General features: G+C 43.9%; 2 protein-coding genes across 3 annotated transcripts; one reads left to right on the forward strand and one right to left on the reverse strand.

The window, feature by feature from the left end:
* The first annotated feature begins 2,870 nt into the window (after positions 1 to 2,870).
* Positions 2,871 to 8,052, forward strand: LOC141041850 (uncharacterized). Of its 2 annotated transcripts, XM_073509363.1 has the most exons (10): positions 2,871 to 3,207; positions 3,341 to 3,556; positions 3,835 to 3,964; positions 4,005 to 4,042; positions 5,489 to 5,558; positions 5,667 to 5,777; positions 5,897 to 5,934; positions 7,193 to 7,246; positions 7,397 to 7,456; positions 7,986 to 8,047. In XM_073509363.1, exons 2-6 carry the CDS (start codon positions 3,379 to 3,381, stop codon positions 5,683 to 5,685), a joined length of 435 nt encoding a protein of 144 aa, XP_073365464.1. In that variant the 5' UTR covers positions 2,871 to 3,207; positions 3,341 to 3,378; the 3' UTR covers positions 5,686 to 5,777; positions 5,897 to 5,934; positions 7,193 to 7,246; positions 7,397 to 7,456; positions 7,986 to 8,047. The 2 variants fall into 2 exon arrangements, 1 of the variants encoding a protein (XP_073365464.1); XR_012203613.1 differs by having other exon boundaries at positions 3,835 to 4,047; positions 5,667 to 5,934; positions 7,193 to 8,052.
* Positions 8,053 to 13,986: 5,934 nt separating this feature from the next.
* Positions 13,987 to 14,481, reverse strand: LOC109765506 (SKP1-like protein 1). The gene has a single exon (XM_020324290.3). It carries the CDS (start codon positions 14,479 to 14,481, stop codon positions 13,987 to 13,989), a length of 495 nt encoding a protein of 164 aa, XP_020179879.1.
* Positions 14,482 to 25,648: the final 11,167 nt, after the last annotated feature.

Here is a 25,648-nt window from a genome sequence, read left to right on the forward strand (position 1 = left end):
CGGCCAGCCCTCAAGGGGTGCGCCCCCAAGTAGGATTCCTACTAGGAATCCTATTCCTAGTAGGTTTCCAACAAGGGAAGGAAGATGGGGAAGGAAGGAGTGGGAGAGAGGGAGGGAAAGAGGGGGCGCCGCCCCCTCCTTGTCCAATTCGGACTCCACAAGGGGGAGGGGGAGGCCAGCCCTAAGGGCCCCTCCTCTCTCTCTCACAAGGCCCATGTTGGCCCATTAGTTCCCCCGGGGGGTTTCGATAACCCCCCGGCACTCCGATATTTATCCGGTGACCCCCGAAACTCATCTGGTGTCCGAATAACATCGTCCAATATATCAATCTTTGTGTCTCGACCATTTCGAGACTCCTCGTCATGTCCGTGATCATATCCGGGACTCCGAACTACCTTCGGTACATCAAAACACATAAACTCATAATACTGATCGTCACCGAACGTTAAGCGTGCGGACCCTACGGGTACTAGAACTATGTAGACATGACTGAGATACGTCTCCGGTCAATAACCAATAACGGAACCTGGACGCTCATATTGGCTCCCACATATTCTACGAAGATCTTTATCGGTCAAACCGCATAACTATATACGTTGTTCCCTTTGTCATCGGTATGTTACTTACCCGAGATTCGATCGTCGGTATCTCAATACCTAGTTCAATCTCATTACCGGCAAGTCTCTTTACTCGTTCCGTAATGCATCATCCCGTAACTAACTCATTAGTCGCATTGCTTGCAAGACTTATAGTGATGTGCATTACCGAGAGGGCCCAGAGATACTCCGACAATCGGAGTGACAAATCCTAATCTCGATCTATGCCAACTCAACAAACACCATCGGAGACACCTGTAGAGCACGTTTATAATCACCCAGTTACGTTGTGACGTTTGGTAGCACACAAAGTGTTCCTCCGGTATTCGGGAGTTGCATAATCTCATAGTCATAGGAACATGTATAAGTCATGAAGAAAGCAATAGCAACATACTAAACGATCAAGTGCTAAGCTAACGGAATGGGTCAAGTCAATCACATCATTCCCTAATGATGTGATCCTGTTCATCAAATTACAACACATGTCTATTGCTAGGAAACTTAACCAGCTTTGACTAATGAGCTAGTCAAAGTAGATGCATACTAGTGACACTCTGTTTGTCTATGTATTCACACACGTATTAAGTTTCCGGTTAATACAATTCTAGCATGAATAATAAACATTTATCATGAAATAAGGAAATAAATAATAACTTTATTATTGCTACTAGGGCATATTTCCTTCATAGACATGTATTAATTCAACATGTTACATATAAATAATGTAGCCCTAGCCGCCGCTGGCCCTTTCCCTCCTCCCCATCTCCCTCGTTGCCACTGGAGGGGGCCACCGGCTCATCACGTAGCCGCTGGTGAAGGGGGCGGCAAGGATCTATCGAATAGGTGACAAGGGTTGGGCTCCGAGGCGGCAGCCTCGACAGTGAGGGCGACGTCCTTCCTGCGGCGGGAGGCACCCGCCAAGTGGCTGGCTGTGGCCCTTGGCTGCGCGGGCAGCGAGGGCCCACAGGAGGGGGTCGCGGCGTGTGGATACCCCGTTCTTCCCCATGTCCAGATCCAAAGACGGCCACCTGATGCTTGCTCCCATTCCACTGGCTAGTTCGATCTCCGGCGAGTTCCTCTCCGTGGGATCTGGCGATTAGCATGGTGGGAGTTGGACTGGGAGCTCTGTCCAGGGGATACCCTTGGTCGACAGCGGCGACCACGACATGGGCGGTGTTGCGGGCGCCGGATTCCCCCTTGGAGGCAATGTTGACACATCTCCCCCACTCCCTTCTTCCACATTGCTCGGGTGAGAACTCCAAATCTTTGGAATTGGGCGACAGCAGCGCAACAACGTTGTTTCCACCTTGGTGGCGTCGTCTTGGGTGGTGGGTTGGAGCGTGTGGTGTAGAGAGCTCGGGTGGTTCCTGGAGGTGGCTCAGTATGCCCCTATCTTCGGTGGCGATGAGACTAGTGGCAACAGATGGTATTCATGAAGGAGGAGCGGTGTGGCAACTGGCACGTCGACAACGATGTCTCCCGACGGCATGGAGCAGCGGGGTCTCGGCGGTGGATGCGTGCTGATGGCCGAGCGCATGATGGTGGCGCTGTCTGGCGTCGTGGTGGCGTCGACGACAGGCCTGACAAGTTTGACGCGTCAATACCTGCTCTGAAGATGGATCGGTGGAAGACGGTGGCGGCGACCTCTAAGAGTGTGTCAGACCGGTGTGTACCCCAGACTCGGTTTGAGGTATGGTTGAGGCATCCGGCTTTAGATGTTAGGCTTTGGTGCAAGGTCTGTTTGGTATTCGGCTTGGACAATCGGCACCCCTTCATCAAGTGGTTAGGATAGCAGCAGATATTGTAAAGATGATGGCTTCAGACTTACTGATGTATTACTTTGTAAGGTCTTTGTGAATAATTAATAAAATGGTTGCATGCATCGTCCAGATGCAGAGGCTGGGTTATCCTCCTTTTTCAAAATAAAATAAAATTAGATAATGCAGCCTGCTAAAAGCTTTAACATCTGTCATGAGTAAACAGTCCATGAATCTAAGAATGATGCAATTGAACATATAAACCCTGAAGAAGTGGTAGTCACAACGAAGGTGGCCACGTCGCCTTTAAATCGGCACAGTTCTCGTGCCACCGCCTGCAAATTCCGTGCCCCGTCAGGGGCATTTTAGTCATTTCACGCGTAGGCATATAAAAGGCAGCCTCCCCCGTGGAGAAGACCTAGCCGCTGCCTCTGCCCGCACTCGAGCCCGCACCCGCGCCTCCCACAAACCCTAGCCTCCTGGCCGCCACCCCTTCCTTCCCCGTCTGCCCCCTCGAATCCAGTTCACATAATGGGTTTGCGTTAAAATGTATATTGCGTGGTATACAACTATACAAGATTCGTGGTGCTCATATAGCAAATCCAGTAAATATGGAAGTAATGTATTGTGGTTCCATTACTCTTGCTAGCAGTTTGTTGCTTCTGTAAAACATCATGCCAAATAGTCTTTCTGCTCTAAACACCATGCAGATGTTTACTAAATCTATGAAGGATTCAACCTCAATTTCTTTTGTGCTTTGCATTTGATTGATTGTGTGGTGTGATACTGTTGTACTTCTTTGTGTAGGAATGCCATATCCTGAAAAGGAAGAAGTCCATGCCCTTCTAAGGCAGGTTAGAATTGTGAGGAAAATTATAGAGCTCTTATGTAGAATATTATTTTCTCCAGGCCTGACGCACACGATTTCCATTGTGCCGCTATATTTTCTTGAAACTAACAATTTATTGTAATTTGATGGATTTTTAGGACCCAGATTTCTGGAAAATAGGCCCTTATCTGAAGTGATGATTCGAGCAGCAATGGATGATGTGCGCTTCCTTCTCAATATACAAGAGAAAATGATGGAGAAGTTGAGAAAAGTATCTTCATGGCGTCTGTTAGTACAAAGTGAGCTATACTGTAGGTGTTTTTGCATAAATGACAACCAACATGAAGATTGGCCGCCTCTTCCAGCTGTCCCTGGTCAGTTTGTTTACACCCTTTCCGTTCAAATCTAGGAAGGTTACTGTATGTCCAAATCTGTTTTACTTTTGGTTCTCCAGATATAAATCATAAATTTGTAACCTAATGATTGGGGTTTGCTTTATGGTCCAGCATTGTAGCCTTGTAGGTGCAGAATCGTCATATAAGAACTAATATGAAATGACAATGGATCTATTTGCTTTGCAGTCTTTAATTCATTTTATGAAGTTTTGATATATTCAACTTATAGAACAAAATCGATTAAACATTGTTGACAGATGACATTGAAGCTGAAGCTTGTGTTCCTGAGGTGGATATCCTTTCGCTCTTGGTTGTGCCTCCTGGAAAAATGGGATGTATTATTGGTAGAAAAGGATCATCAATAATTGTTGTGAAAGAATCTTGCAAGTAATCATCTTCCCTGGTTTGTTTTCACTCCTATGTGCAGTGTTGAAATCCATATCGGTGGTGCAAAGGGACCTCCAGGTAGGGTAGGTTTTTCATAGCTGACATATTTATTACTGTGCAGTTGTCGTCCACGGAATTTATCCAGTCCATGTTTGAATTGGTTAACAGAAACAGCTATAGTTTTGTAGCAATATGGCTTGTAGTACCAAAACCGCTCTTCTGTGTCAATGCTCTTGTTTCCCTTCCTGTCCAGGTTGTTTGACGTCTGTGTCATTACTCAGCAAGTTTAGATGTGCTCTAAGCCTCTAATTGTCCCGCTTGATTGCTTCTTGCTGCATGTTCTTGTTTGCGTATGTTTACCCTGCTGATTTGCTTTCTGCTTGCTGCTTGGGGAAACATGTGTGTCCCCTGCTTTCGGTGCACTGCAGTACATGTTTGGGTTAGTGCTTTAGGGGAAATGTGTGCAGCAAGTAGTAGTTGGACCTGCTCATTATGAATATACACAGAGAAGGAAGTTTGGTGGGGAGAGGTTTATGAAGGCCTACTGGAATTAATAATTTCATAACACTTTCCGCTTCAAAATGTGATGTGTGCAGTTAAACTGAGCTGACCGGATTATCTTTGGAAAAACATTAGCATAATATATATATATATATATATATATATATATATATATATATATATATATATATATATATAGAAAATCCATCCTACCACCCGGTGGTAGTTACCCCACATATCTCATATACTACCATGTGGTACTATATATATTATTTTATTATTTTAAATATGTTCATATAATATATCTAAGATATTTCAAAGCAAGTTAAATGAAAAAATTGCATATGAGCCCATAGTTTTTGTTATATTTGTGAAATACATACATATTTATACTAAAAAAGAGCATACTCAAAACATGGTACATACTACCTAAAAAATAGTATATATACTACCTAATCATTGTTATATACTACATACTACACGTACATACTCTCGGTTTCGATAGATACTACATACAACATACAAAACGCAAGTGGTGGTAACTACCACTGCTTGTAGGAAACATTTGTCCTATATATGTTAGCAGGGGTGTTCTTATTTGTCGCTCTTCAGATAGTTTTTGGGGAGAACAGAATATTAATATCTGTAATTTAGGCTACGGAATGGATTTTATTCGTATGTTGTCTTTCCTTAAATCAATTGACAGGTTCTTGCTTCCTTTAATGTTATTTCTCTTTAATCAATATATGAATCCTTACTTCATGTAGTGTTATTTTTTTACATAGAAGATCCTACTTTCAGAACTGATGTGTTATTCTCACATACAATTAACTTGATGTGGTTAGAAAGAACCAGTGGTTGGTGCTTGTTAATTGCATTAATAGTAGTTGATGTATTATGTGGTGATTATATGCGCTGCACGTGGAAGTCCGATATAAATGAGATTTTATTGTTCAGGAAGCAAGTTTTTTTCTTTTTGAAAATTACGCTTTGGACTTTAACCATGTAAATGACTATGCCCAGATTTAATTCGCGTGACTTATAGAGGATATGGCCAGGACAAAGATATACATAGTGAAGGAGATTGTCCCAGGTGGCCAAATTTCTGAAAAAATCATGAGTTGTTCATGCCTTGGTCAACATTGTAGATTATGCTTCCCACTGTGCCTATATGGTTAATTTTGTCATTATTCGTGCCTAGGCTTCGCACAAGAGGCTGAAAGAGGATGATGATGCGAGGAAATATTTCTATCAGCTGATCAACACTGTCGGCTACTGCCATAGCAGAGGCGTCTATCACCACGATCTGAAGGTATTGCGGGGTGCTGCTTACTGATGTGATCTATGGGAAGAAAAGTGGGTTGATAGCAATTATCTTCTTCCTTATATCATCCTGACGATCTTCTGCTTTGTACTAATGACACTCTCAAGGTGATTTTGGACTGAGCTCCCTATCACAGCAAGTCAGAGTACGTATATTGTTTGCTTTCACTTTTTCTAGCTTGATGGAAACCATCATGGTGCAAAATTCAGGAGTGAATTGCAAAAAACATCGACATTGAAGGCTAGGGTTGCAGAAACCACAATTCTACAGTTTTGTGCCAAAAAGACTAATTCCGAGGCTAATTTTTTGCAAATAACACTAGTCGTCCGTTTCGCTCGTTTTAATCATGTTTATGACAGATGGGACCCGCTGAACAGGGTGACGTGGCACGCCATAACAGAACACAAATAGATATAATTGCAAAGACTAAAGTGTAAAAGGGCGGTCATATTTTCAGAAAAAAGAGGAGGGAATCACGACAGAGTGCCAGCAGCAGCAGTAACTCCGCAGTCGGCGCGCTTGACCTCGCCGGCGTGCGGCCGAGGCTGCCGGGGCAGCCGGAACCGGCGCCGTCGGTCGGCTTAGAGACACCCACCGCCGTCGCCATGCACCCTGGCTCCACCGCCGCACTCGTCGTGCTCGTCAGGGGCTGTAGGAGAAACTCGTGCCGCCGTGCTGCCCCATTCGTCACTGGATCCATGAGCTGGCGCCGCCAACCCAACCCCCCTCGCGCCGAAACCTGCCGCTCCCCAGCCTGCTCGCGTTGACCAGCACCGGTTCTGGCGGTATCTGGAAGGGAATCCAGCCATCGCCGCCCACCGCCCGTTGACGGTCTGGCCAACGAACCCGGATGCTGCCACACCCCCGCTAGCCTGCGAACCCGAGCCGACCTGCCCGTCCCCGACCACGCCGGAGACCCCCCCCCCCCTCATCCCGCCGCCGGAGTAAGTAGCAGATGGGCCGGCCGCGCACGGGGAGGGAGTGTCGCCGGCGTCCGCCGTGGGACCGATGGAGGATGAAGGAGGACCCGATTGCTTTTCTTTCAGGGGTCTTTTTGCAAAATAAAATTATATCGGGATGTAATTAGTTTTTATTTTTGCCACGTCACCCTGTCTAGCGGGACCCGCGTGTCATAATTGTGCTTAAAACGGCCTAAGCCATTGACTAGTGTCTTTTGCAAAAAATTAGCCTCAGAATTAGTGATTTTTGGCACAAGATTGTAGAATTGTGATTTCTGCAACCCTAGCCTTCATTGTCGATGTTTTTTGCAATTCACTCAAAATTCAGTGATTTTTCCAGCGCTTTTGGCTTTATTTTTGCTGTTTATCTAATAGCAATGCCTATCTCAAATCAGCCAATACAATCTGCTGATTGTTTTTGCATATCTTTCTGCTATCTTTCAGGAGGATTGGCTACTACATATGATTTGTGGAACTCCCAATTATGTTGCTCCCGAGGTTCTTAATTTGCATCCATGCCTTGAATTAGCTATGTACTTATTTTCACCCAAGTGAATATTTTGTTCAGTTTTTCAGTACTTTCTTCGATGTACAAGTTAAAAATAACAAAGGTTCTGATGGTGCCAAGGCGGATCCGTGGTCATGTAGGGTGATTTTTTTGTCGTCATTCTGTTCGAAGATTAAAATCTCATGCTGCTTTACAAGACGGTGAATAACTTGTACTACTTTTCTTTTGCCAAATGTAAGTTCCTTTTTTGCGTGAAAAATAAGTAAGTGCCTGAAAGATAACCTGCTTGTTCATGCATATATACAAAGTAGGCTCCGGTTTCCCATCTTGGTTATCGACAAGACAAAGAAGCTCATCAAGAAGATATTAGATTGTAATCCTCACTGTATGTTATGTTCATTGGTACCATATCAGTTAATTTTATCCAAGCTTATACACACCATTTAACATGTGCTAGCTCCACGCATGTGACATATCTCATGTTCCTTATTTGGTTTAGGTAATTTCATTCCAGATTTTAGTTTAACAGTTTAAATGTGAGTATACACACTTTCCTTGGTCTGTATTAACAAGAATACTATAAATATGTATAGAGTACAACTCACAATAAAGTAGTTGTCGTTTCACTTTTCACTGCTAAGAGATACCTCTTCATGGCCCCTCTTTGCATTATTTTTAGACCAGCAGATTCTCTTAACTGTCCTTGAATCTTTGGTACATGACTTGTAGATAATTGTTCCCAATGTGAGACTCATTCCTGTGGCCTTCTGGGTGATGTGGTTCTGTGAGTTTGTTTCACTATCAATTTCTAATTTCTCATCTGATTTTGACACCTTGCTCTTCTGCAGTTTTGTTTCACTTTTCAAGGATGAGTATCTTTACTTTGAAAATGAACTGGTCATATTTCTATTGGAAATGAAGTGATGTTTCTTCCCAGGTAAACAACTGAATTCTCTTCTACTTTAGTAGACTCAGTAACTTTGCTTTTAGAGTTATTGTTTAACACTAGCACTACCCCTGAGTAACTAGATCAATGGCTGCCACTATGTAAATCTTAGTTCCATTAGATATGATAGTCATGGTTCTTCTGTCTTGGTCTGATGATTTTATACATGCCAATAAGCATCCATGCGATATGTTCTTTACTTCTGCACCTAACAGCATGTTTTCCCACAAAAAAGTAAACGTGCCGCGGCAATCATGCGTTTTATCATTTTAATCATTTGTGTGGAGTAGTATTAATGTTCTTACCGGCATTGGTTGACAGAAATCCCTGTAAGAACTTTATCCTACATGCCGTATTTCTCTTTGTCTCTTTTTCCTTATTTCTGTTTCCTCGGTTTCTTCTAGCGTATTTTGATGTTTATTTTCAGTCAAAAGGATGAGAGATGGAGCTTGGGCCAACAATCTCTGAGAAGAGCTGTTGTGTGCCTTCCAAACATGTCTCTCTTGTGTATATGTTCTGCATAATCTACCAGTAGCCTGCCTTTAAAGTTCAGCTTCTTAATTGTATAGAATCCTCCAAGCTGTTAATTTGCTGCTCCTGTAGGCTGATTAATTGACCTTGGGTTTCTTCTACCTGGACAAGTTTTCTATCGCATACACACGTGCGTTGTTGTAGTAGTAGAGCTCCCTCTGATCCATATTAATTGACGCAGACTTACTACATCTTTAGTAGTTTAATGGTAGCCATATTAGTTGAACGGGAATCAATTAATTTTATGCCGTTCGTGCGCTCAGTTGTCGGCCGGCCCCGATGGAGCCTTGCAGTGGCTGGGCGGGACCATGCTCTGCCTCCGCTGGTGAGAGCCGTGCGGAGTCCGACCACATCACCAGCGCCCCTGCCATCCTCCTCCAAGCCCATGGCCAGTGGCTCCCCAAGGCCAAGCTATGTCAGGCTGCAGCAGCAAGGTGAGCCCCATCACTCTGCGTTTATTTCTTCAGATCATGCAGCAGCAATGTGACTGAGGAATCGATGCTTTACATAATTGATCAGTTAACTGGTAATATATCTATAGAATAGCCAAGCAAAAAACATTGCGTTTCCTAGATGTTCCATACGATATTAAAGTTGGGACTAGGCTAATAGACAAACTGTATATCCGATTATGCTAGAAAAAGTAGAATAAAAAGTTTACTTTTATGATGGTAGGATGTCTTCCTTAGTTTTGTTTCCTATGTTCTCTCTCAAAAAAGAAATCTGGGATACACCATCAGTATCAACACCGGTAAAAAGAATCCAATCAAAACATGATGTTTTTCCCTTGGCTATATGTTTATTTGAAGGAAACCATTCAATTCTCAGTGATCTTTCTTTATGCTCCTTATTGCCATTTTTCCTAATGCGCCTATAGAAGTGATTTATCAGGTGTTTTGGTACATTATCTTATATAAAGGAGTGCCAAAGTTTTTTGGATTGTGAATTCTCTGGTCAGAATCGGTTGTTTTTTCCCCTTGTGTTCATTTATTTCTCAGATTGCAGAACTGACGAGTGTAGACTAAGTTGATGATCTACAGGTGTTGCTCCTCCCCCTGATGTGTACTGCAACTATAAATAGGGAGAGAATTGCGTGAGGAGAGCTCTCTTGCTACTGTTCTGAGCTCACTCTTTGACTAATCTAAATGCTCTCTCTGCTCACTGATCGATCAAGGAAGGCACTGCAATATCAGCAAGGACCAACACAAAAAGAAGGGAGAATAAACGGGACCAATTAAGTTACTTCTGTTTAAGAGTACACTACTTTTGACTTTGGAGTCACACTGGTGAATGGGGCGTCGCATGGTCTATGCTGGAGGTGTTCACATATAACAAGTTCACTATTTGTTCCACTGGTCAGTTGTATAATGTGGGCGTATTTAAGTCGAACTATGCTCCTTTCTTGGTATTTGGAGACAAGATACTGGCAGTTTTTAGGTTACCAGACTGTTTATTAGTTATATGTAGTTTTATAACACTCTCCATTGTCAATGGTAGTTCAGATACTTCAGGAAGAATGGGTCTTGTATTTATATTATTTAATTGTGCAATAATTGATAGATAACGAAAGATAGATACTTAAGGAGTTTACAGATTTAAGTATGAAAGTTTCACCCCAGTGAGTGTGGTATTGAATCATAACTCTAATAGTGGTTTAGTTTATTCTAGGTTACCAGTACAGAGTATGAACACTTGCAGAGTTTAAATGGTAAAGTAGCAAAACAGTATTTTGTACTTGGTTTATACTCCGTACTTCATAGTTTTATCATACCCAGTTGCTCCCTTCGCCATATATTTTTTCACGGGGCCAAATAATTTGGTAGCCGAGCAATGAGCAATGTTTTCCTCTGTTTTGTATTTGCCTCTGTTTTTTCACTAATATAATCACGTAAGCCACGACGCATGTTTCTGCCATGATTTCCTTCGGTTGGATTTCGTGGATTTAGGTGTTGAAAAATTATGGGTTGTGGATGCAGGATTAAGGACATGTACCTGCACTACAACGAGAGATCTGGCTGCATCTTTGTGGCTTCCAAACTTGAAATGTTTGTTTGGAAGTTAATTTAGTTTTTTGGTGTGGAATCACATCTTCTCACATGTACCATCCTCTTAGACCTTTAGATTCCCAAAGAAACTAAATGAAGATATGATGGTATGGTCTCAATAGTACAACTTAAAGCCTTCCATGCTTTATATTTTCTCTGAAATTTGCTCTTTATGTTAGATCCGGTGAGAAAATGCGGTCTCCAAGCAGAGGATGTGGGAGTGTTGCCCACATTTGGTTTTTGACTTGGGTGTCTTAATATTCTCACAATACTTGGCTCCCTCTCATAATACAATCCATATTCCATTAACTTCCATCTACGTCTCCTACTTACTCACTACTATACTTGGCCATCCCTCGGGCCGGGCCAGGCTTCGGGCCGGGCCAACCAAAGCCCGGCGCAAAAAACCAAGCCCGAGCCCGGCCCAGCCCATCACGCTAAAAGCCCGTCGGGCCTTGGGCCACGGGCCGAGCCTCTTCCTTAAATGGTGAAAACAACGGGCCCGGGCCCGGCCCAGCCAATACTTCGGGCTCAAAACCTAGGCCCGAGCCCGGCCCGTGGACAAGTTCGGGCCGGGTCGGGTTGGGCCGACCGGGCCGGGCTGCCCATGGCCAGGACTACTCACTACCATCATCGCTTCTAATTCGCTTCTTGCGCCATTGGCGCAACCAGGTCATCTAGTCTTGTTAAAGGATACATATACTATATCACTAAGCTCCCTAGGATTGGAGGCCTCACAATCAACTAAGGTCTCCCATTGGGATTTGGTCACTCAATTTTGACCGGGTCAACAACTTCTCAAACTCTCTCATTTTATTTTTTATACAATACACTAAGCTTTTTAATTTTTAAATCTTCACAACTAATCGAGGCTACAATTTCTCAAGGGACCCTCCCATTTAATTATTTTAATTTTCTTTGTTCTCTAATTTTAAAGCCTTTTCATTCGATTGAGGTATTCAATTTTGGATTTGATTTATGATTTTGATCGGGTCAACGATTTTTCAAATCAATTAGCAGCAACCGGCCTATAAAAATATATCAACCCCTCGCAGACTCCTATCACCTAGAAAATAGCGCCACCATGTGATACTATAACACGAATACAGTGCATGCAACCACTGATGAAAAAAATATCCCCACAGAAATATGGGTTGATTAGCGGATAGTACGGAATCACACCGCGATAGACCCACCAAATAACCGCATTATAAATAAACATAAAACACACTCCATCGTCTCCCCCACCGGCCAACTAAATATTCCATCAATTTCAAAATATAAGGGTTATTAGTTTTTTGGAAAGACAAATTTCTTTAACTTTTATCAAGTTCAGGGCCAAAAATATCGTCAGCCACAGTATTAAACAAAAATAAAAATGAAAATTCATTTCATGATGAAGCTAGTAACACCAATTTGATATTATGAATTTTGATATATTTCTCTATAAATTTGATCAAATTTAAAGAGGTTAGACTTTTCACAAAAGTAATAGACCATATATTTTGAAATAGAGTGAGTAAAGAAATTTAAGAATCCCAACAAATTAAACGGCGCGACAAAGCGCGCCCAACCCTTCTAGTTTGGATTATTCTTAAAACACAGCATATAATCGTGATGCATCGACGGCATGCATAGAAATGCTGGGGATGCTCCAACAGCCGAAGAGCTCGTCTTGGCCCTGAGGAATCATGATCTTTTTCTCTACTTTGGACATGGAAGTGGTAATGCACTATGGATATAAATATTGATAGTTTTGTCATTTTATTCACTTTGCGTTCTGTGCTTTTGTCGGAGTCATTTGAACTTGGACAGCTTCAGCCTTTGAAGCTATCTAAGTGTAGTGCACTACTACCATGGTATCCACCTTACAGAATACAAATAGCAATTGCTAAAAAACACTGTCTGGCACCCGATTGTCTATTATAATCTGCTATTGGCATAGCTAACATGTAAATTTATGTTGTACAAAATGCTCACCCAGCTTTATTGAAAGCTTCCACGAGAACATTAACTAGATGGCACCATAACTTTAGGCTATAAAACTTATCACTTGTAGTAGTAGCGGCATATGATACAGTAGAAACTACTGCTTGTGATTCTAGTGCCAACTAATTAATGTGTCAAGTTGATGCTATTACTGTCTAGGAAGGAATATGAACTCCAACCACTAAGAAATGTCCAGTATTCAGATACTTATAAAAACTGGTAGCTGAGGTACCAGTTGTACTAACACGGAAGTCAGTATGTCTCTGGAAAGGAAATTGATTAGTTAGATAAGTGTGCAGCTGCTCTTCTTATGGGTTGCAGCAGTGGGACACTTGATTGCAAAGGAGGTTATGCTCCTCTAGGGGTACCTTTCTCTTATTTATCTGCTGGTTCTCCTTGCGTCATTGCAAATCTCTGGGACGTCTCAGATAAAGATATCGATCGATAGTAAAGCATTGCTCAATTCATGGTTGCAAGATAATTTTAAGAATCGCCCTAAATGTTTTGAGTCCACGACCATTGCTGCTGCAAAGGATAATGGTAGGAGGCAAAGACGAAAAGGCACACGTCGAGATCAGAAGCAGCAACAGACAGCAGAGATAGATGGCAGTAGTAATTGCTGCAATTGCGGGCACAAGCGGATAGCTTGGCATATAAGTGAAGCTAGGCGTGCTTGCAGACTTGCGCTCATGATCGGCGCATCTCCTGTTTGTTATGGCATGCCTAGTATCATCAGGAAGAAGTCTGCGCTTTAATGGGAGATCATTGGTGATTCGCTGCTGCAGTTCTGGGCCTTGAGCTATCGATTCCAGTGGCACGACACCGACGGGAAGTGCCATAATAGGCATGGCATTGCACAGGCTCAATCAAATGTGACATGTTGATGCTGATGGCGTTTGCAGTTAGCACCATGATTCTGACAAATGCTGCTGCTGCGCGCTGAGACTCGTGACATCACGATTTCGACAGATCTTTCGCAAATATATATGTAGATATAAAACCGGACACAATAAGGCTATTTCAAGATAGCCAAAAATATCTCAAATGACACACATAAATTAGCTAATTAGGATGATGTCACCAATCAAAACATCCACTTGACAAATAACAATTCAGTTTCAGAAGTAATTGATAGGTTTCTTCTTGCATAATACGAAGTCTAAATAAAAGACGAATACTAATAAAGGAGTAATTCAACGAAATAGTGCCTAGCTAGATTCTACTCAAAAGCCCACTGGTTCTCCCTGCGGATCTCGGCCTCCTCCTCGGGTGTGAAGTCATTCTTGATGTTGAAAGTCTTCCGGATCTCCTCGGGAGTCTTTCCCTTGATCATGTCGGCAACAGTCTGGCAAGTAAGGTCGAGCAATCCCTTGATGTTGAGGTAGTTTGCGGCGAGGATGAGGTCGAAGAGGGTGGCCTGGTCGACCTTGACGAAGTCGGCGTCATAGCTCTTCAGGTCCTCGGCGGGGGCGGCGGCTGTAGTAGAGGTGGAGGAGCTGGCGTCGGCCTGGACGTGCTTCTTGCAGTACTCGATGATCTTGGAGAGGATCTTGGAGTCGACGTTGGGGAGCGGGATGCCGTTGTCGGCGCAGTCATCCTCGATCATGTGGCGGATGGTCTGCGACTCCATGGCGACTGCCTCTTCGACCTGAAATTCCTCACCGTCCGAGCTCTTGAGCGTGATCATCTTCTTCTCGCCTTCCTCGGCCGCCATCGACCGATCGGAGTATTGGGAGGCGAAACGAAACCCTAGTTATTAGTAGCCAAAAGACGCGGCGGCGGAAGACACAGGAGCTAGCTTCTTTGCGTACGTGTTGGGCAGGCTAGGGTGGGAACCCGGGGGATTTATTGGTGCCGGTGAGGCGCTGCCTTGGGTGGACTTGGGTCGTACTCGTTTCCATATTCATCTTCGCTAGGAGCTGGGCCCGGCCTCCTCTAGTAGTAGTTTCCGTTTCCATCACGGAGCTGCCTGCGTGGTCACGGCCTAGTGCCATCACGGAGCTCCGATCCGTCGCCTATGGAACCAGTTAATCGTCACACGCACGCCCCCAAATCAAAAATCAAAACAAAATTATCCTAGTCTCCGCTTTTTATCCTTTTTTTTCCTTCCTGAGATCAAGTCTCCGCTATCGTTCCTTGCATACATGCATGCACTTCCATCACTATCGCGTGCGTACGTGGGTCCCCTCCCCTTCAAATGAGTGAAGTCTGATTTAAACCCCAAGATTGTAGAGCTTAACGGAAACAAACCCTTCCGTTTAAATCCCTTAAATCGGTACCCTGTACTCTTTGATCCCGGTGTAAATAAACCTTCAACCGTTTTAGGGATGTATTTGATGACGTGGCATCGAGAGGCTGGGATTATCGACTTTGACCAGTACACGGAAAATTAATGTTGTGCCGCAGTATTCGATCTGTAGATATTTTACTGACTAAAAAGTAGTATGACAGGCAATAGCAAGGGCCAGGGTGATGTCCGTACTCGTCCCAGGCTCCCAGCCCATGCTGTCGCTGTGCTCACGTGTGAGCCGGCGGCTATCGGCGTCGCTGGTAAGAGCTCCACTACCTCATGTTTGTGTTCCAACGCCCCGTCCATCTAGAGCTTGCGCCGCCCCACTGTGAACGATAACAATCTCCACCGCTTGCTGTGCGAGCTCGGCTGCCGCTTGTGAGGTAGAATCTTGTGCGAGCTCCACTGCTTTGTTGCTTAGGCCAAGGTATGATCTTGTGAACATGAGGGAGATGCTGGTCTTGTTCGGCTCTGGCCACCACCGGCACCACAACAAGCTAGAAACATCAGCAACATCGAGAAAGAAGAAACGAAGCACCCACCGAATACATAAAAGTAAAAGATAGGCCCTTCGCAGAGGGAAGCAGAGGTTGCCATGCGCTTATTTGTTTGTATGCTCAACCCCTTAGTGCAAAAAAACGTCACATTGTATTGCCCCTTGTGATAGCGACCTTTATTATGCAGTCTGTCGCTTTTATTCTTCACCATCACAAGTTCGTGCAACGCTAAATTTTTTCTTACACCAAATGATCTCACACATTTAGAAGCAATTTTTATTGCATTTTTGCACCAATGACCAATTACTTGAGGGATCTTGCTCAATCCCTAGGTAGGTATGGTGGACACTTGAAAATAAGATTTGGGTTTAACGGTTTTTGGATGCACAAGTAGTGTCTCTACTTAGTGCGGAATTTTTGGCTAGCAAAGATAGGGGAACACACCACATGTTAAAGGATCTATGACAATATGACTTCTATGTGAATATGAATAAACATAAATCATTAGGTTGTCTTCCTTGTCCAACGTCAACAATTTTGGCATATAATATTTTGATGGGGGCTCACAATCACAAAATATTTATAGGAGTTTATTTATATGTGAATCCTCTCTTCCCTTATTAATTCTTTCATGAGTTGCATCATTGACTAATGCTATGTTTGTCAATCTCTAATAAAAATTTCTACTTATACTTTTCCTTATGTGGTGCCATCACCTACCATAAGATTAGTATACGATCTTCTTGATTTATTTTCTTTCTTTTTATTTATATCTTTTCCTTTTTATTGCAACAAGAAAGTAAAGAAAGCAAAAACTCAAACTAAACTTTATTATATATCTTGCACACGATTACAAGGATAGATCACTAAGCAAACTCTCGAAAAGAAAGGACCGAACTAAACTTTTATTCATCTAAGCAAAAGATCGAACTAAGATAAGTAAAGGCAAAAGATAGTGGGGATGATACAATACCGGGGCACCTCCCCCAAGCTTGGCGGAAGCCAAGAGGAGTGCCCATACCCGATACTCAGTTTTCCTTTGGTGATGAAGAACAAGGTGATGGTGGTGTTCTCCAATATAACCATGAGTAGATCCTTCAAGCCTTGAATCTCCCGAAGGGCTTGATTAAGTAACTCACTGTTTTTCTTCACTTCAGCCATTATGTGCTTATTTTCCGGGCCCCAGGGGTCTATTCCTGCACTGTTTTCTCTTGGGCGAGATATTTTCCAATTGAACGGTGTGTGCCTACGAGGAGTATTCTCGAACCCGTAGTTATGAATCAAATTGCGAAATTGTTACGATGTAACCTGTGTAAAGGCCTTCTTGATGGGGTTTCTTCTTGCACTACGAGGCTCTCTTTATTATTTGACGGTATCATAGCCTGATGAGGATTCGGATGAGTGGAGATGCTAGCCAATGTCCCTCTATCGGAAGTCGGAGAGTGAAGCCCAAAAGGATTTCCCTCTTCTTCCTCCATAGCAACTTCTTCAGCTTCCTCTCTCCTTAGATCCTCCTGAAACACCCCTGCGTCTTCTTCTCCGTTGTTGGAGGGTGAGGAAGACATGATGCCTGGCTCAACATATATGCCCAAAAACAGCAAGAAAAGAGAACAGTAGATTTCTTCGCGATATGGTGGTCAACAGGTTCGGGGGTATATAAAGATTTTTTATCTTGGGAGACAAGCAAACTATAGAAAGACGGAGTCCGGAAGGTGTCCCGGGTGGGCACAACCCACCTGTGTCTTGTGCCCACCAGGGTACCCTTCCTGGAAGTTTCTTATTTTCCTAATTTTCTAAATATTCTAAAACTGACAAAAAATATTTTTGCGGATTTTTCGAAGTCCGTTTGCTTACCGTAGCACGTACCTCCTTATTTTCACGATTCTGGAGTGTTCCGGAAGGACTCTTTTATGTGTTCTTCCGGTGTCAAAATTTGGATAATATTACTTTCAACATTAATGGGTGTACCTGAGATATAATGTTTCATTCATGGCCGAAGTTATCTTGTGGGGAACCAAGAACAAGAAAATCAGTAGGGTATTTTATTTTCCCACACAAGACTTCAACATCTCTAACAATCCAAAATGGTGAAATAGTGTCTCTATTAGCAAGTTTAATGGTAACATCTATGTCTTCTATCTCCACGGGTGCTATGTCATTCATAATTTCTTGATATAACATCTATGTCACATAAACCATGATAATAGTGATCTCCTATTTTAACTGAGACAACAGGCATGCCAACAACAGGTCTATGATTATCCTTTTTATCAGGTTTGGCAATTCTAGCATCTTCTTCACAGAAGTAAATAGCATGCCCATCTACGTTTTCTTCCAGGAGATCCTTAATCATAGCAACACTAGGTTCTACTTTGATTTGTTCATCAGGTTTAGGTGTTCTAATATAACTTTTGCTAACCACGGTTGAGACTTTAGCATGTTCCTTTATCCTAACAGGGAAAGATGGTTTCTCAATATAAGCAGTAGGAACAACTGGATCAACATTATAAATTATGGTTTCCTCTTTAATTGGTACCGGTTCTTTAATTTCTTCTTTAATAGGTGGGTGATATTTAAACCACTTCTCTTTAGGGAGATCAACATGAGTAGCAAATGATTCACAAAAGGAGGCTACTATCTCAGAGTCAAGTCCATATTTAGTGCTAAACTTTTGAAAGACATAGGTATTCATAAAAGATTTAACACAATCATATTTAAGCTTAATACCTGACTCTTTACCTTCGTCGAGTTCCCAATCTTCAGAGTTATGTTTAAATATTCTTTCCAAAAAGTCCCACCGGAATTCAATAGTCTTCTTCATAAAAGAACCAGTACAAGAAGTATCAAGCATGGATTGATCATCACGAGAAAGCCGAGCATAAAAGTTCTGGATAATAATTTCTCTTGAGAGCTCATGGTTGCGGCATGAATATAACATTGACTTCAGCCTCCCCCAAGCTAGAGCGTTACTTTCTTCTTCACGAGGCCAAAAATTATATATGTAATCCCGATCACGATGAACTAGATGCATAGGATAATTTTTTTGGTGGAACTCCAATTTCAATCGATTCCAATTCTAAGATCCAATATCATCGCATAGCCTATACCATGCCAATGCTTTTCCCTTCAAAGATAAAGGAAAAACCTTTTTCATAACTGCATCTCCGGGTAAACCTGCAAGCTTAAACAATCCGTAAATTTGTTCCACATATATCAACTGCATATCAGGATGTTCGGTTCCATCTCCTGCATAAGGATTAGCTAGCAGTTGTTCTATCATACCCGAAGGAATTTCATATACAATATTTTCAGTAGGTGCAGTAGGTTGAGGGGTAGCTAATTGTGGCTCCTTTCGAGGTGAAGATACCCCGAACAAACCCCTCAAAGGATTGTTCTCCATAGTAACAAGTGACAATAAATTCCAGCATACTATATAAATGCTTCCTTATCAAATTCCACTTACCAAAGGCGCTTCACTCCCCGGCAACGCCGCCAGAAAATAGCCTTGATGACCCACAAGTATAGGGGATCAATTTTAGCTCTTTTTGATAAGTAAGAGTGTCGAACCCAACGAGGAGCAGATGAAAATGACAAGTGGTTTTCAGCAAGGTGATGTCTGCAAGTGCTGAAATTGTAAGTAGCAGAGTAGTTTGATAGCAAGATAATTTGTAACGAGCAAGTAACGATAGTAGTAACAAAAGTGAAGCAAGGTAGCCCAATATTTTTGAGGCAAAGGATATGCCAAAACGGTCTCTTATAATAAGCAAAGCGTTCTTGAGGGTACACGGGAATTTCATCTAGTCACTTTCACCATGTTGGTTCGATTTGTGTTCGCTACTTTGATAATTTGATATGTGGGCGGACCGGTGCTTAGGTGCTATTCTTACTTGAACAAATCTCCTACTTATGATTAACCCTCCCGCAAGCATCTGCAACTACGAGAAAAGTCTTAAAAATAAATTCTAACCATAGCATTAAACTTTTGGATCCAATCAGTCCCTTACGGGATAACGCATAAACTGGGGTTTAATCTTCTGTCACTTTCGCAACCCATCATCTAATTGCTACTCCACAATGCATTCCCTTAGGCCCAAATATGGTAAAGTGTCATGTAGTCGACGTTCACATGACACCACTAAGGGAATCACGACATACATACTATCAAAATATCGAACACATATCAAATTCACATGATTACTTGCAACATGATTTCTCCCGTGACCTCAGGAACAAATGTAACAACTCACAAATGATAATCATGCTCAAGATCAGAGGGGTATTAAATAGCATATTGGATCTGAACATATAATCTTCCACCAAATAAACCATATAGTAATCAACTACAAGATGTAATCAACACTACTAGTCACCCACAAGCACCAATCTATAGTTCTGGTAACAAGATTGAACACAAGAGATGAACTAGGGTTTGAGATGAGATGGTGCTGTTGAATATGTTGATGGAGATAGCCCTCCCCAAGATGGGAGAGTTGTTGGTGATGATGATGACGATGATTTCCCCCTCCAGGAGGGAAGTTCCCCCGGCGGAACCGCTTCGCCGGAGGGCAAAAGAGCTCCTGCCCAAGTTCCGCCTTGAGACGGCGGCGCTCCGTCCCGAAAGTCCTCTCCCTTATTTTTTCTAGGTCAAAATGACCTATATACCAGAAGATGGGCACCGGAGGTGGGCCTGGGTGAGCACAACCCACCAGGGCGCGCCTGGGTTGCCTGGCGCGCCCAGGTGGGTTGTGCCCACCTGGTGGGCCCCCTCTGGTAGCTATTTGCTCCAATATTCGAGATATATTTGATAAAAATTCTCCGTGAAGTTTCAGATTGTTTGGAGTTGTGCAGAATAGGTAGCCCAACGTAGCTTTTTCAGGTCCAGACTTCCAGCTGCCGGAATTCTCCCTCTTTGTGTGTACCTTGCATATTATGAGAGAAAAGGCATTAGGATTATTCCAAAAAGCATTATTATGGATGAAAAACATCATAAATAATAGTAGGAAAACATGATGCAAAACGGACGTATCAGTTATCGGTGCTATGTTTTCAACAACGCCCTCCATTTCTGGGTCAAAAGTTACCGAGTTATTCATACACATGTTATCAGCTCCGTTGGTGTAAATTACCAGGGTGCACACATGCTAGATCTTTTTTTCTTTCCTGGTAGGAGATCTAAGGGTACGAAAAGAAACTAAACAAAACTTAATTACAAAATCAAGATAGCCTAGGTGGTTATTGAGTTGTGAACTTTGCTATAGGTACAAGGTTCGAATCCCAGCTTCTACGCTTTTTTGAGAAATTAAATAGAAAAAGGAAAAAAAGAAACATATGCGCGGATTGAGAAATTAGTGGTCAAAAAAACCGAAATGTATGGGAAAAAAGGAAATTGAGAAATTGAATAGGAAAAGGAAACATAATTAAATGGGTGGACTAATTAGTTGCCGAAATAAAAGGAAACGATCGGAAAAAAGGAAACTGCCGCCTCGTTCGGATCTATTCGCAAATACCGAATGTTTGGAGAATACATATGTCGATTTTTATTATTTGAAACTGCCATGGCAATCCAAATCCATCGGCCGTGGCGGCGAGCACGGGAGAGAGGACTGATGTGCCAGTCCTGATGGCACTGAGACTTGAAACAGCTGCGGAGAAAGGGTGGCAGCGGAGCTGCGAGACGTCCGACGCGGAGGAGGAAAAAGAGAGGAGAGAGCAAATGGATCGGATAGGTCAAGGGAGTGGGTTTGGTGCAATTTTATGGTGGGTTAGGCCTATCTGGTCTGACGTGATGGACGCGCCCGGGCGCATCCAGGCGTCCCTATATCCGCCCCATATTTGGGCTAGATATGAGGGGCCCCGGTCAGCTCGGGCATTTGAAGCACGTTTGAGGCGCCCGTCTTGGTCGCTTTTTTACCGGTGACTTACCGGGCCGTCCGCCTGGGCGTTTGAGGCGGGTTTTTGGCGCCCGGCTATAGATCTGTACTCCTAAAGGGGGACTTGGTAGCTTCCCCTCCATGTTTTTTTCGCCTCACCTCCCACCATCATCTATTTCATCTGGATTTTTTCGGCTCACCTCCCACCACCCGACCAAATCCCACCACACATCCCAACTAACCCAGCGCGTACGGCCCAAAAAAGTGTCCCGCAAATCTTCCCCCTCCCCTCCCCATCTAGGGTTTGGCTCTTTCATCTCAACTGGAGCAACCTCCGCACATGGATGGTGTTGTGCGCACGCTCAACAACGTCGACCCGCTCAGTGAGGTTGGCAGTCGACACTGTCTCCAGGGCGGCTACAACATTAGCGTGACTCAACAGAGTGCTTTGTGGACTTCCTCCCTCAGGCGCTAACCCCGACACCGATGGCGAGAGCATCTTCCTCGGAAGGACGACACCCTAACCTGTCTGGCACTCTGGCTCCGACTTACAGAAATCGCAAGACACGCTGGGTCGCGCTTTTGCAGCAACTGAACTTTAGATCCCTCGCTGGTGCGACCGACATTCCAAAGGATGGACAAGCAAATGCCATAAGGTGGTGGTCAGATAGAATGAAGCTCAATGATCACCTTAATGAGATATTGGATTAAGATTTCTTCTGTCTTATACGTAAAGCTGTAAATATTTTACAACAATACTCGATATCTTGCTCAGTACATTGTTGAAATTTGGTGTTGTCATGACAAGATTATATTTTAATAATAATTGTTCCTTTGTTCTGATGTCTTGTTCATTGTTTTGAATAGAAACATTGAAGAATTGTGGCTAGGGCCCTGGAAATGCCTTCTCCTCGGCCATCAATTAGCTACCAACATAGCGAGGCAGTGCTGGGATATCTGATCACTTGTCTGGAGTCAGAATTTAAAGTTGAAGTTGATCCAGCACTCATCAAGGTCATCCTTGGTGGGGTTGCATCAGTGGATGGATTGTAAGAATGTGTTTCTCAACTTATATCATATAAAAGTTACTTTGGCAGATGAGGGTGTTGCGGAAGAGATAGAATAAGAGCCTTCTCTTGCCAGACTGATGTTGAAGCTGTGGTGACCCTCGAGCATTTATGCAATGGTATAGTGGATGAGCTATCTAAGCCAGTCGATAGAAATCCGGCCATTTTAGTCCTGGATACTGATGTGCAGGTGAGCAACATGATATCCTTCTTATTGTCTATTTCTTTAATTATTAAAAAAGTTTTTAGCTGGATGTTCTGCTTTACTGAATACCTGGCTAGCTGTTGGAAGGGATAATTATTAGGAATGCTGTATCATCTGCATCTAGTCTGACATGCTCTAATGTAATTCATTTTTGTGATAAATAATTAAAAAATGGATGAAATTAACAAAGTAAGGCTAAATCTTCCATAGGTAAAGTTTAGTCATCTCATCATGATCTTGGTTGCCTACAACCCCATACTGTCTGCTTGAAGTTAAAGCAACCATTCTACAACCCCGTACTGTCTGCTTAAAGTTACTGCTGATTTTCTTGTATTGTTTGTCTAGCAATATTGCCAATAGCAGCTTTTTATGATACCCATCATATATCTTCTTTCACCTCTACGTAAAATGGCTGAATGCAGATGCTTCCTAGGGAGAACTTGCCTGCTTTAAGGAATCAAGAAATATACCGCATGCCATCAATGAGAAACATCTTTCTAGCATTGACTAGAAGCACTAATGATCACAAAGATGCCAGTGCCATGGCCCATCCTTTTCCTGTTATTGACCATTTCGATGCATTCTATCTATTGAATACTGGTGCTGATTTGATCAGCACAAAATTAGAATTTTATCAGTTGTTTAGAAACTATGAGTGGAAGGTAACATGATCTGCTTACTCTTGTTCAAACTATCTTCTTCTCACTGTGTATATAAATTACAAAAGAAGTTTTCTACTACATGTGTTTTGGTGTGACCTCCATCTCAGTGTATTGTCAGTTTTCACATCTTAGACATGTATTAGTTCAACATGTTACATATAAATAATGTAGCCCTAGCCGCCACCGGCCCTTTCCCTCCTCCCCATCTCCCTCGTCGCCTCCGGAGGGGGCCACCGGCTCATCACGTAGCCGCTGGTGAAGGGGGCGGCAAGGATCTATCGGAGGGTTGGCCTCCGAGGCGGCAGCCTCGACGGTGAGGGCGACATCCTTCCTACGGCGGGAGGCACCCGCCGAGTGGCTGGCTATGGCCCTTGGCTGCGCGGGCAGCAAGGGCACACAGGAGGGGGTCGCGACATGGAGGATACCCCGTTCTTCCCCATGTCCAGATCCGAAGACGGCCACCTGATGCTTGCTCCCATTCCACTAGTTGGTTCGATCTCCGTCGAGTTCCTCTCCGTGGGATCTGGCGATTAGCATGGTGGGAGTTGGACTGGGAGCTCTGTCCAGGGGAAACCCTTGGTCGACAGCAGCGACCACGACATCAGCGGTGTTGTGGGCGCCGGATTCCCCCTTGGAGGCAATGTTGACACATCTCCCCCACTCCCTTCTTCCACGTCGCTTGGGTGAGAACTCCAAATCCTTGGAATTGGGCGACAGCGGCGCAACAACGTCGTTTCCACCTTGGTGGCGTCGTCTTGGGTGGTGGGTTGGAGCGTGTGGTGTAGAGAGCTCGAGTGGTTCCTGGAGGTGGCTCGGTATGTCCGTATCTTCGATGGCGATGGTGTTGGGGAACGTAGTAATTTCAAAAAATTTCCTACGCACACGCAAGATCATGATGATGCATAGCAACGAGAGGGGACAGTGTTGTCCACGTACCCTCAATGACCGAAAGCGGAAGCGTTAGCACAACGCAGTTGATGTAGTCGTACGTCTTCACGATCCGACCGATCAAGTACCGAACGCACGGCACCTCTGAGTTCAGCACACGTTCAGCCCGATGACGTCCCTCGAACTCCGATCTAGCCGAGTGTTGAGGGAGAGTTTCATCAGCACGACGGCGTGGTGACGATGATGATGTTCTACCGACGCAGGGCTTCGCCTAAGCACCGCTACAGTATTATCGAGGTGGACTATGGTGGAGGGGGGCACCGCACACGGCTAAAAGATCAAGCGATCAATTGTTGTGTCCTTGGGGTGCCCCGCCCCCGTATATAAAGGAGCAAGGGGGGGAGGTGCGGCCGGCCAAGGAGGAGGCGTGCCAGGAGGAGTCCTACTCCCACCGGGAGTAGGACTCCCTCCCTTCCTTGTTGGAATAGGAAAAGGGGGAAAGAGATGGAGGAGAGGAAGGAAAGGGGTGGCCCCGCCCCCCCTCTCCTTGTCTTATTCGGACTAGGGGGGAGGGGCGCGCGGCCCTCCCCTGGCCGCCTCTCCTCATATCCAATAAGGCCCACTATGGCCCATTAACCCCCGGGGGGTTCCGGTAACCCCTCCGGTACTCCGGTAAAATCCCGATTTCACCCGGAACACTGCCGATATCCAAATATAGGCTTCCAATATATCAATCTTCATGTCTCGACCATTTCGAGACTCCTCGTCATGTCCGTGATCACATCCGGGACTCCGAACAACCTTCGGTACATCAAAACATATAAACTCATAATATAACTGTCATCGAAACGTTAAGCGTGCGGACCCTACGGGTTCGAGAACTATGTAGACATGATCGAGATACGTCTCCGGTCAATAACCAATAGCGGAACCTGGATGCTCATATTGGCTCCCACATATTCTACGAAGATCTTTATCGGTCAGACCGCATAACAACATACGTTGTTCCCTTTGTTATCGGTATGTTACTTGACCGAGATTCGATCGTCGGTATCTCAATACCTGGTTCAATCTCGTTACCGGCAAGTCTCTTTACTCGTTCCGTAATACATCATCCCACAACTAACTCATTAGTTGCAATGCTTGCAAGGCTTAAGTGATGTGCATTACCGAGAGGGCCCAGAGATACCTCTCCGACAATCGGAGTGACAAATCCTAATCTCGAAATACGCCAACCCAACAAGTACCTTTGGAGACACCTATAGAGCACCTTTATAATCACCCAGTTACGTTGTGACGTTTGGTAGCACACAAAGTGTTCCTCCGGTAAACGGGAGTTGCATAATCTCATAGTCATAGGAACATGTATAAGTCATGAAGAAAGCAATAGCAACATACTAAA

Source organism: Aegilops tauschii, chromosome 2, assembly GCF_002575655.3.
Source record: "Aegilops tauschii subsp. strangulata cultivar AL8/78 chromosome 2, Aet v6.0, whole genome shotgun sequence".
Taxonomy (NCBI): Eukaryota; Viridiplantae; Streptophyta; class Magnoliopsida; order Poales; family Poaceae; genus Aegilops; species Aegilops tauschii.

Bases quoted from the DNA above. Each gene is read 5' to 3' on its own strand.
- LOC141041850 (XM_073509363.1), top strand. From the start codon at position 3,379: ATGATTCGAGCAGCAATGGATGATGTGCGCTTCCTTCTCAATATACAA. The intron at 3,557-3,834 runs GTCAGTTTGTTT...CATTGTTGACAG, and splicing joins GCCTCTTCCAGCTGTCCCTG to ATGACATTGAAGCTGAAGCT. The intron at 3,965-4,004 runs GTAATCATCTTC...TCCTATGTGCAG, and splicing joins GTTGTGAAAGAATCTTGCAA to TGTTGAAATCCATATCGGTG.
- LOC109765506 (XM_020324290.3), bottom strand. From the start codon at position 14,481: ATGGCGGCCGAGGAAGGCGAGAAGAAGATGATCACGCTCAAGAGCTCG.